The following is a 12,902-nucleotide window of genomic DNA, read 5'->3' on the forward strand; positions in this document are numbered from 1 at the left end:
CTGTCCTCAAATGTCCAATGAAATTAGAAATGATATCTGTTCAATTTTAATGTTTCGTCATTGTACTTATTAGGCATTTTATATCTTAAAATTTCCAGACTTGAAAGAGTACTCGTAGATATTTCATTTCCTCTTATACCGTTTGCTAAACTGGTGACATTATGGGTTGGGTAGGGTGTTCCCCATAATGGAGTACATATGTTAGCCTTTCTGTGTTAGAACTGCGGCATTCCGCGGGTAATAATTGCAAATCCCTCAAAATCCCACGCGGGATTAGCCAAATCCCGCGTGAGATCCCGCGGGATTCAAAAGCGTGAGGAACTGCAATCCCTAGACACGTAGTACTGGTCCTAAGGCCTAACCAACTTTTAAAACTATCACCTTATCAGTTAAAAAACAAAATTATGAACTTGAACAAACAAACAAACTTGCCTTACCCCATTCCCGCGCTGGACGGCCAAACCAATCCTTTGGTAGAGGAAGGATTTCGCCTTCACGTCACCTGTCATTTATCAAAATCGTTTTTCATATTTTTATTTTATTATTATTATTTTTATTTTTTCAACTATAGAATTATGAAAAAAGTAACTATGGCTATCCATAAAATATTTTCAAAAGATAAAATTATGTACAAAAAAAAGACAACAGTGGGATTCGAACCCCCACCCCACCCGCTCATCAGTTAGTCAGAGATCACACTTCTTACCACTCGGACACGCCGACTTCTGTCTCTACGAAGCACAAAACTTCCTTATTAATCAACTCGAGCGATAATTTAGAATTTTTCCCCTAAAAATCACTCTTTTATCAAATTTAAGGCTGAAGGGGCCCTTTGGGGGCCTTGAAAATATGAAAAGGCACACCTACCACTCACGAGAAAAAAAATGAGCCATCAACCAACAAAATCGGTCCAGTGGTTTAGGCTGTAGAGCGGTAAACGTCAAAGAAGAAGCGGAAGCGAGCGATAATTTAGAATTTTTCCCCTAAAAATCACTCTTTTATCAAATTTAAGGCTGAAGGGGCCCTTTGGGGGCCTTGAAAATATGAAAAGGCACACCTACCACTCACGAGAAAAAAAATGAGCCATCAACCATCAAAATCGGTCCAGTAGTTTAGGCTGTAGAGCGGTCAACGTCAAAGAAGAAGCGGAAGCGGAAGCGGAAGCAGCAGCAGCAGCAGAAAATGATGAAAAATTTGACGTTTTTCAAAGTCAAATATCTCCGGCTAAACTTAACCGATTTTGATGATTTTTTTTTTCAACCTGGTCTACTTCCGTGCCCCAACACACACACGCAATCCGTTTTCTTCCGTCATTTGTAGTTGTCCTTCTACAACTACCTGAAAACGGCTACTTTCCCTGTCGCGTATAATATCTCTCTGGTAGCGCGGTCAAACTTTCTTGACTTGGCGGGGCGGAGCGCTACCCCGCTCCTTAATACCGTGGCACATACGCTATGATTCTTTGCGTGTGGAGGGAAAAATGTGTGAAAACTCTAAACTGTAGAGATTGCGATTCTTCATTCGATCTAATCGTAAGACAAATCGAAGCGTGTGTACCACGTACCAGGACAAAGCCAGCTTCATAGGTAAGTATTTCGACGTGATAAAATGCAAAATCGCCTAGTTAAAAGTTACATCTTACTTTGTTCAGTCAATAAATTAGTATCAAAAGGTCATTTCAAACAGGCGCTCTCAATAATCGTTGGAAAACAAAGGGTTTTCAATCGGCAACGAAATGGTCTTCACGTAATCCCAGGCTCCCACAATGTCAGGGACTGAGGGAATGACTTAATTCTTATGACAGTCTATGCCATGTAGGAGACCCGTGACACTTCATTCACTGCGAGGATTAACACTTTGACGACTTCATTAAAATTTCACTCCCCCCTGGTTTTACGACTGAAAGCTGACTCAAAGGTTGCTGAAAGGGAGCGCGAGGTGAGAGCCTTGAGCCGCGCGGATTATCGTCTACTTTTGTTAGCTATTAGGCTAATTAGAAAAGTGAAGTGTGGGGGGTTGAAGTTTAGGTGACTCTTTTGATGTTCAAATTTTCTGTCAGTTCATGTCGTAAGTCGACGCTTCGCCAGATCGAATTGTTCTCAAAATATCGAAGGCAATATCGCAATCGATGAGTCGATATGTCTAATTTTGAATCGGAACGATTGGACACTGAGAGCGCATGTTTGGAATGACCTTTTGAACGTAATAGTATCTTGTATATTTCAGAAGTCCTCTAAGGTACCTTTCATCTTTTGGACGGCTAGAAATTTATGAATTCTGATTGATCCTAGGATTAGGAAAAGTATGGTGGTGGAAATGAGCTTTATTTTTCCAGTAAAAATCAACAGACAGGATAACAGAAGTAAAAATGAAGACATTTAAATGAAAAATCATAAATATAAAAAGGCTTGATTTGTTGAACAATAGACATGACATTTCTGTTGTTAACATGTTCCCAAAAACATTATCGCCAGTTGTTTCTTGCGTTCATGCATGACATGAAATCAATAAAGTGGGACCTTTGCAGATTTTCTTCCCCCATTAAACCCTTCCCATAACTGGTCCCTCTTCCCTATCAGCTTGAGTCCCAAATAATTAATTTTAGATCCCTTTGTTTTCTAGTTGTAGACCCAACTACCCAACACCTAAATTGGGAGTATTATGTCTCTTCTCGACCATCTTGTGTGGGACAGTCATTACCTAATACAGAATGGGCATGCTATAACACAGACTTGAAAGCCCAATGGTGTTCCATCTGTAAGGAATGAAAATAAAGGTGCTGGAATTTTTATGCGATCTTAAAGGCTCACAGTGAAGAAAAATCAGTGGTTAGGTCAAAGAGATCTTCCAGTAACACACAAACAAGCAAACACGGAGCTCCCAAACTTGGACTTGGGTGGCATGCTAAACTGTTCCCAACCCCGATCCATTGTGCATCGGCAGATCAGCACATTAATGATAAAGCTTTTTAAAAGAGCTCAAATGATATATGAGACACACGTGACCATTATTTGATGGGTAAAAAACAATAAATAAATAAAAGGAAAAAAAAAAGAAATAATTTTAATATTAAAACCTCATTCACAGGTAGGTCGATATTCCTGCAGGTAAAATGTAAAGTCAAAGAACTCAGAAAAAAACCATCACCTATTAGGGGGAATATAGTAGGGTGAAGGGTGTGTTATTAGGACATGGATGGGGGTAGGATGAAAATAGGGTAAAGACCTCTTGGTAGGGACACGGGGGGGAGTTATAATCGTCCATTAGGCTAATGAAAAGAAAAGTCGCATATCATGCTTGTTGTTAAGGAAGAGCTAAAACCACTTTGATGTGTTTTACCGTGTGTTTTTTCACCAAGTTCGTGGAAACGCTCAAAAGCTAAGCTTAAGTTCACAAAGGTATCTTTGAATCTTTGTACACTAATGTTTTATGAGTAAAGTTATGAGTGCGGTGGCGAAGAGGCCCGATTTCACTTGTAAGTTCCCATTTCCACTTGTGAGTTTCATCCGATTTTTTCCCGAATGTCCTCTAAGCAATGTAGTATGCGATCTTAAAGGCTCACAGTGAAGAAAAATCAGTGGTTAGGCGAAAGAGCTCTTCCAGTAACACACAAACAAGCAAACACGGAGCTCCCAAGCTTGGACTTGGGTGGCATACTAAAGTGTTGCCAACCCCGATCCATTGTGCATCGGCAGATCAGCACATTAATGATAAAGCTTTTAAAAGAGCTCAAATGATATATGAGACACACGTGACCATTATTTGACGGTTAAGAAACAATAAATAAATAAAAGGAAAAAAAGAAATAATAATAATATTAAAACCTCATTCACAGGTAGGTCGATATTCCTGCCGGTAAAATGTAAAGTCAAAGAACCCAGAAAAAACCATCACCTATTAGGGGGAATAAAGTAGGGTGAAGGGTGTGTTATTAGGACATGGATGGGGTAGGATGAAAATAGGGTAAAGACCTCTTGGTAGGGACACGGGGGGGAGTTATAATCGTCCATTAGGCTAATGAAAAGAAAAGTCGCATATCATGCTTGTTGTTAAGGAAGAGCTAAAACCACTTTGATGTGTTTTACCGTGTGTTTTTTCACCAACTTCGTGGAAACGCTCAAAAGCTAAGCTTAAGTTTACAAAGGTATCTTTGAATCTTTGTACACTAATGTTTTATGAGTAAAGTTATGAGTGCGATGGCGAAGAGGCCCGATTTCACTTGTAAGTTCCCATTTCCACTTGTGAGTTTCATCCGATTTTTTCCCGAATGTCCTCTAAGCAATGTAATTGAAATGAGAGTGTTCCCACTACACACGACACGACTTTTTTCCGAACGACAAGTGGAAACCAGCCTTTAGATAGATAGTAAATGCATATAGGTAACTATTAGCCATAGAATAGGTAGGTAGGTATAATGTGTGGGGAATTTCTCGGAGTCTGGCCCACAGTAAAGGAGAAAACTGAAGCTCAATTGTATAGTGTATAACCTATCTAAATTCAGTGGATATAGAAAAATATGAGATAAATATGAGGTACCTCTACCTATACTAAAGGAACGGGCCTTTAGATAGATAGTAAATAGGTACATAGGTAACCATTAGCCATAGCTAGGTAGGTATAATGTGTGGGGAATTTCTCGGAGTCTGGTCCACAGTAAAGGAGAAAACTCAAGCTCAATTGTATAGTGTATAACCTATCTAAATTCAGTGGATATAGAAAAATATGAGATAAATATGAGGTACCTCTACCTATACTAAAAAATTTTCGGAGCCTGGCCCACAGTAAAGGAGAAAACTGAAGCTCAATATTGTATAGTGTATACCTATCTAAATTCAGTGGATATAGAAAAATATGAGATAAATGTGAGGTACCTACCTATACAAAACAGAACAGAACTTCTAAATCCACAACGGAACATAACTTCTTACGCCAAGATGATATAGAGGTAGGTACTGGAGGTATTATTGGGAGGTTGATCTTATATTATAAGAACAAGATCCATTCACTCATTCACATTTCACACACTGATCGATCTATCTCGAGAACCACAACACCTAGAAAGCTGAAATTTGGTAGGGATATTCCTTTTATGGTCTAGGTGTGCAATAAGAAAGGATTTTTACGCCAAGATATAGAGGTAGGTACTGGAGGTATTATTGGGAGGTTGAGGGAAAAATAAAACATGGGGTTTCCCTCAGGTTTTATTTTCTCACGAAACAACGAGAAGACATGAAAATAAGAAACAGACGGAGAGGTGAAGATGGAGGGATACGGGAAATAGAGATGGAGAGAGAATTATTGCAGAAGAGAGGAGATGGAGGAGGAAGAAGAAGAAGGAAAAAATAGACGGAGGAAAGAGGATGTGGAAGTATAAATTCTTGGAGGAGAGAGAAAATGGAGGAAGAATGGGAGAGGAAAAGAGAGGTAAACAAGAGGAGAGAGGAAAAACAGAGCAGTGGCGAACAAAAGGGACAGGAAAATTGAGAAAATTGGAATTCCTCAAAAAGAATCCAAAGGCCTTTGAAAATTTGGACGGTTATCCGTCTGGGAGAACACTCTGGCTGTTTCGGGGTGCACTCAGTCTGAGGACATCGAAAGGGCTGGTTAAAATCCCAGTGAAAAAAGGGCAATATGAACTTGGAAATTTCAGAGCCAGTGTAAGTCATGAAGACCAGTATACGCAAGAAAAACCCCTTGGTTAGATAGAGTGTATAGTACGAGACATATTGAGACATACGGAGGTACGAGGTATCAAGACATTCAAGGTAATAGGTATCAAGACATTCAAGAATTCAAGACCCATCCAATACATCCATTCCCAACAATTCCAACTAGGCTTCGCCACTGAGAACTGGGTAAGATAGGGAGGAGGAGGAGGTGAAATAAAGAAATACAGCTCCGAACATGTTTTGTTCCCCCCCCCCAAAGAATTTAACTTTGAGGGTGAATAATGGTGGAAAATACGGGTATGCAAGATATGGAAACTATGGCGTGAAAAGAAGACAACTTGAGAAGTAACGGGGGTTTTAATGCTAGGTGGTGTATAAGAAAGATAGGTGGTGTAGTGGGGTAAGAAGGAGGAGGAGGGGAAGAAGAAAGAGGAGGAGGAGAAGAATAAGAAGGAGGAAAGAGGAAGAAAAGAAAAAGAGGAGAAGGAGAAGATGAAGAAGGAGAAAATAGAAAAAAAGGATAAGAAGAAGGAAGAAGAAGAAAAAGAATGAGATGGTGAATTCTCAGAATTCATATTTATTTACCCGAGAAAAAATTCCGAAAAACGGCATTTCAGTAGCAGCCCTTTGACTCGCAAAGTTCTGCAAATACCTAGGTACTTCCAGTTGATGATTTTATGCTAGGGATCCAGAAGGCGCAGGAGGAAAAGGAAAATTCCCTGGTTACTCATTTTGTCTGCTCTTTAGTTTTGAAACCTCACCTAAGTAAGCACAACTGGTCTATTCACTGGAAGCCCTATATCGTCTCAAAATGAGATGGTTATGAGCAACCTAATAAAAAGATGCCCTGCAAACATAACAAACACCGAAAAAAAATGTTCTCTCTCTTTTCACAGGAAGTTAAAGGGAGTATGTAGGCATTTTGGCTTTCCATTACGCATTGTTCACTGAAGGCATTTTAAACACAAAGAGGCTCCCTTTTTACTTTTATTGTACTTTGTAATATTACATGAGCATTTTTCTAGATTAAGTATGTAAAATATACTGACAGGGATAACGATATTGACCTTCCATTTTGGAATTTCAGCGGAGAAAAAAATGAGGATTTTAGGGGAAAAAATAAGAAACAGACGGAGAGGTGAAGATGGAGGGATAAAAAGGTGGAGGGATACGGGAAATAGAGATGGAGAGAGAATTATTGGAGATGGAGGAGGAGGAAGAAGAAGAAGGAAAAAATAGACGGAGGAAAGAGGATGTGGAAATATAAATTCTTGGAGGAGAGAGAAAATGGAGGAAGAATGGGAGAGGAAAAGAGAGATAAACAAGAGGAGAGAGAGGAAAAGCAGAGCAGTGGCGAACAAAAGGGACAGGAAAATTGAGAAAATTGGAATTCCTCAAAAACAATCCAAAGCCCTTTGAAAATTTGGACGGTTATCCGTCTGGGAGAACACTCTGGCTATTTCGGGGTGCACTCAGTCTGAGGACAGCGAAAGGGCTGGTTAAATTCCCAGTGAAAATAGGGCAATATGAACTTGGCAATTTAAGAGCCAGTGTAAGTCACGAAGACCAGTATACGCAAGAAAAACTGATTGGTTAGAAAGAGCGTAGTACGAGACATATTGAGACATACGTAGGTACGAGGTATCAAGACATTCAAGGTAATAGGTATCAAGACATTCAAGAATCAAGAATTCAAGACTCATCCAATACATCCATTCCCAACAATTCCAACTAGGCTTCGCCACTGAGAACTGGTAAGATAGGGAGGAGGAGGAGGAGGAGGTGAAATAAAGAAAAACAGCTCCGAATATGCTTTGTTCCCCCCCAAAGAATTCAACTTTGAGGGTGAATAATGGTGGAAAATACGGGTATGGTATGCAAGATATGGAAACTATGGCGTGAAAAGAAGACAACTTGAGAAGTAACGGGGGTTTTAATGCTAGGTGGTGTATAAGAAAGATAGGTGGTGTATTGGGGTAAGAAGGAGGAGGAGGGGAAGAAGAAAGAGGAGGAGGAGGAGAAGAATAAGTAGGAGGAAAGAGGAAGAAAAGAAAAAGAGGAAAAGGAGAAGATGAAGAAGGAGAAAATAGAAAAGGAAGGAGAAGAAGAAGAAAAAGAATAAGATGGTGAATTCTCAGAATTCATATTTATTTACCCGAGAAAAAATTCCGAAAAACGGCATTTCAGTAGCAGCCCTTTGACTCGCAAAGTTCTGCAAATAGGTACTTCCAGTTGATGTGATTTTATGCTAGGGATCCAAAAGGCGCAGGAGGAAAAGGAAAATTCCCTATATAGTTACTCATTTTGTCTGCTCTTTAGTTTTGAAACCTCACCTAAGTAAGCACAACTGGTCTATTCACTAGAAGCCCTATATCGTCTCAAAATGAGATGGCTATGAGCAACCTAATAAAAAGATGCCCTGCAAATATAACAAACACCGAAAAAATGTTCTCTCTCTTTTCACAGGAAGTTAAAGGGAGTATGTTAGGCATTTTGGCTTTCCATTACGCATTGTTCAGTGAAGGCATTTTAAACACAAAGAGCCTCCCTTTTATTGTACTTTGTAATATTACTTGAGTATTTTTTGTGGAGTAAGTATGTAAAATATACTGACAGGGATAACGATATTGACCTTCCATTTTGGAATTTCAGCGGAGAAAAAAATGAGGATTTTAGGGGAAAGAAAAAGGAGAGAAGGAAGCTGAAAATATTCAACGATGAGGCACAGGCAGCTCCTTAAAATATTGGAATAAAGCTGAAAATATTCAACGAGGCGCAGGCGGCTCCTTAAAAGATTGGAATACATATTTGAAAGTGCTTTTTTTAAGAGGTTTCATAGAGGGAACTATACCTCCCAAGGTCTTGTCGTCCCGAAAGCGAAAAGAAGGACAGGATAGGAGAAAGTCCGCCGTTCCGAGAACGAACATCCGTTCAGGATAAAATGGACATCATTGATAGAGGGAACTATACCTCCCAAGGTCTTATCGTCCCGAAAGCGAAAAGAAGGACAGGATAGGAGAAAGTCCGCCGTTCCGAGAACGAACATCCGTTCAGGATAAAATGGACATCATTTCCAATAAATCCCATCGTACTTGAAGAGATCCCAATTATTCTCCCACGGAGATCCACAAAATCAATCAAAGCGTAGAAGACCAAACAGACTGGTCTACTTCCGTGCCCCAACACACACACGCAATCCGTTTTCTTCCGTCATTTGTAGTTGTCCTTCTACAACTACCTGAAAACGGCTACTTTCCCTGTCGCGTATAATATCTCTCTGGTAGCGCGGTCAAACTTTCTTGACTTGGCAGGGCGGAGCGCTACCGCGCTCCTTAATACCGTGGCACATACGCTATGATTCTTTGCGTGTGGAGGGAAAAATGTGTGAAAACTCTAAACTGTAGAGATTGCGATTCTTCATTCGATCTAATCGTAAGACAAATCGAAGCGTGTGTACCACGTACCAGGACAAAGCCAGCTTCATAGGTAAGTATTTCGACGTGATAAAATGCAAAATCGCCTAGTTAAAAGTTACATCTTACTTTGTTCAGTCAATAAATTAGTATCAAAAGGTCATTTCAAACAGGCGCTCTCAATAATCGTTGAAAACAAAGGGTTTTCAATCGGCAACGAAATGGTCTTCACGTAATCCCAGGCTCCCACAATGTCAGGGACTGAGGGAATGACTTAATTCTTATGACAGTCTATGCCATGTAGGAGACCCGTGACACTTCATTCACTGCGAGGATTAACACTTTGACGACTTCATTAAAATTTCACTCCCCCCTGGTTTTACGACTGAACCAAACAGATAAACACTGTAAACTTTATAACAACATGAACAAGAGTTATCAAATTATCATTGATAAATGATAACATATGATAAAGTTGGTAACAAATAACAATACTTCAGTAACCTGATGAGAGTCCGTAGGTAATGATTGTTAAAATAACAAAAAAGCACACGAACCAGAGTTATCATTGAAAACAAATCCATATCAAATATTACAATAACATAAGTGAACAATGTAAAATAACAATAATCTCATGAAATACAACTTATACAACAATATTGCAACAACCTTATAAGTGAACAATGCAACAATAAACTGATGAAATCCATAATGATTTTCCAAATGTCAAGGGTTCCCGAGAGTGGTGGGAAGGAAATTATTACAAAGATACACATCCGGAGTGGGAAGTGAATGTTTCGGCCGTACGTGGGGGCGTCCAAAAACAACCGCAACCCCCACCGGGCGCGGGGCACACAGCCGCTGGCAGCGATGTTATCAAAACATCACCGCATGGGGTCTACCGTCCGCGCTGGTAACCTAATATGCGATGCGAAGGGTGGGGGTGATGATTGAATTTGCCCGCCCCCCACCCTCTGAGGGGGGGGTCACGTGACCAACTGAGCGACGGTACATCTTGTTACAATTGAGAGCGGGGGGGGAGTGTTTTATATAGTTTGTGACGACGCGAGAACGGCCCTTTTGCTGCCTTGTTGGTCTTGTGGTTCGATCTGCTTGGAAACTTGAAAACGGCGAAACGCCATGCAAATGATTGATTCCGTGACTGGCAGTTGCGGGGCCCACTCAGCCTCGTGAGGAAAATGAGTAGCTATGACATATAAATGCGCATAGCGACCGGTGCCAACATGGAAAGTAAACATTGGATTTTAGGAATATTGAGATATTGGGAAAAATCCTACAATGCAGCAGTGAGCACCAAAGTTGTGACATAATAACAGCAATAAACTGCATTTACATTACATTACATTTACGTAAGACACATTTTCTACACGAACAACGAGTTGTATATTGTGTGAGGCACATCCACCAAAGGACCAACGATAGTGGAGATGCCAAAACTCCGAATCAACAAGAGCGATGTAATGAACTTTGTTAGCTACTTACTATGTTTGTATTATTTCCGAGTTCTTCAGCTGACAAAGTCACAAAAAAAATTTCGAACAGTCTATAGTTTAGTTTTTAGATTGAAGCTTAGGACAGTCACTCGTCAGGTGTCAGGTACCTATACCTGATAGTGATTGGCTGGCCTTAGGTGTAGGGGTAAACAGCCCTAAAAGATGTGTTAAGCTTATACGAATTGTTTAGCTCTGCTTTTTCCCTGGTTCTATAAGGACAAAATAATTTAACAAGACAATGAAAGGGCTTAACACGAATCTGAAGTAAAAACATCCCTGTGATCCAGAAAGAATAACAGTTTAGTGAATATTTTCCTCTCTTGATAAGAGCGTGGCTTTGTTGATTGTTGTTTTTTATCAGCTGGGATCTTCAGGAGTGATTGATTATGAAACTTCATATTTATACTGGGTGGCACACGTAACACGTAATATTTATGTCGTTCAAATGGCCCGTAAAATATAATATTTCTTTTTTTTTTAATTTAATAGTTTTTATATAATTATGTATAAGTAGGTAATAATTATTTTACCTTTTTTTTATAAAAGGTTTGACAGAGGGAACTGTAACTGCTAAGGTCTTATCGTCCCGAAATCGAAGAGAGAAGGAAGACAGGATAGGAGAAAGCCAGCTGTTCCGAGAACAAACATTATCCCATCAGGATAAAATCCGCCCCGAGCGGGAATCGAACCTGCGGCCTAGCGCTTACAAGGCAGACGCACTACCAACTAAGCTAACTAGGCTGACTATCTATTTTCAGATTGCTAGTTCTTTTATCCTTATTATTAAGGCCTATTTATTTATTTTCATTTATTTTTTTTATTTTTTTTTTTCGGTAGAAAACATAGGATTTTTTTTTTTTTTTTTTAATTAAGCAGCTTTGAAATTATTTTGCTGTTGTTGTTAAAATTCAAAAGTACATATCTCGATATTTTCGACCCTATATCAAAATTCCTTGAAAACTGTGAGATTTCAAACCATGTCGGCCCCCTCAGCGTATCCAGAATCATTGGAAAGTTTGGACCACATAAACCTTATCCGTAAAATGAAATGCCGCGTACCGGGCTGCCGGAAAATCAAACCTGTGGCGTTCTGTGCGACGAACTACCATGTTATGTGTGCCAACCATTACGTACCTGGGTGTAATCAGGTATGTCCTAAATAATTGCTTACCTTATTTTATATGACTTTCGCCTCTGGGGGACGTTAAGTGTCTGGCTGGGGTACGTTAAGCAGGGAGTAGACCAGCTTAGTCTGGCTGAGGGACTTTAAACAGGGGGTATAATAGCCTGAATTTCCCTTTCTAAGAAATAGCAAAGGTTAAGTACGAAGGGCATCCACTAGTAGAAATTGTAGCCAAAACCAAATGTCAGCCCAAAGCAATCACCCTAACCAGGCGCTGATTGAGGGCTGACGAAAACGTTGACCCCGTCTAAACACGGGAAATGGTGAGGAAGAAGAGAAAAATTTTACATGACTAAGGTTCTTGGGGATTTTCCACGCTTTCGTAGGCTTTTTCAAGATGACTGACAGATAGACAGACAGAGGACAAGAGGACTGAATATGAATGAAATTCACAATAATTCTCCTTCCAGGTATGTCCTACTTGTGCTGAGCCTTTGGATCCAATCAGTTCGACAGATTTGCAGTTCATTGCCAGATATGTGGAATATTTGCAGTCTGTGTGCCTGTTGGATATTTACTGTAATATGATTGATTTGTCTATGCAGTGTGATCATTTGGGATGTTCGAGCAAGCAAAGTAGTTATGAAGACTGAAATTACCCGGACTGGAAGAGTGGAGAATTTTAGTGATAATTAGATCAAAGTTGTAATTGCCCATGAATATGTTTGTGTTTTAAAGGAGGCCCTTGCTCATTAGTTCTTTTAGTCCCATTAAAAAGAAATCAACAAATTATTTAACATCTTCAAATGGGATTCAGAGAATTAATTTATTATAGTGTGTATTAAATTTGAATTTCTAAGGTAATTTGTAGTACTCTGTGAGGTATTTTGGTCCTGAACTTGATTTTCTACACCTCTATTGGTGGAGATGTCAGAATAACAGAGATATACCTACTTAAATATTAGTGGAGATGTCAGAATAACAGAGATACCTACCTAAATATTAGTGGAGATGTCAGAATAACAGAGATACCTACTTAAATGATAGTGGAGATGTCAAATATCAGACCACACGTCTTACAAAATAATCTCTTCAGCAAACTTTCCGAGTCTCAAACGTGTCAAATATTTACGAAAAAAAAAAAAAAACTTTTCACTCCCACTCAAACCACCCTGTCAAAAAA

At 39.6% G+C, this 12,902-nt stretch overlaps 1 protein-coding gene across 1 annotated transcript; it reads left to right on the forward strand.

Annotated features, from left to right (window-relative positions):
- The first annotated feature begins 11,464 nt into the window (after positions 1–11,464).
- On the forward strand, positions 11,465–12,535 carry LOC113468755. Its single transcript, XM_026825892.1, has 2 exons — positions 11,465–11,744; positions 12,190–12,535. Exons 1-2 carry the CDS (start codon positions 11,574–11,576, stop codon positions 12,370–12,372), a joined length of 354 nt encoding a protein of 117 aa, XP_026681693.1. The 5' UTR covers positions 11,465–11,573; the 3' UTR covers positions 12,373–12,535.
- The last annotated feature ends 367 nt before the right edge of the window (positions 12,536–12,902 follow it).

The sequence above is a fragment of the Diaphorina citri genome, unplaced genomic scaffold (assembly GCF_000475195.1).
Source record: "Diaphorina citri unplaced genomic scaffold, Diaci psyllid genome assembly version 1.1 scaffold835, whole genome shotgun sequence".
Lineage (NCBI taxonomy): Eukaryota > Metazoa > Arthropoda > Insecta > Hemiptera > Psyllidae > Diaphorina > Diaphorina citri.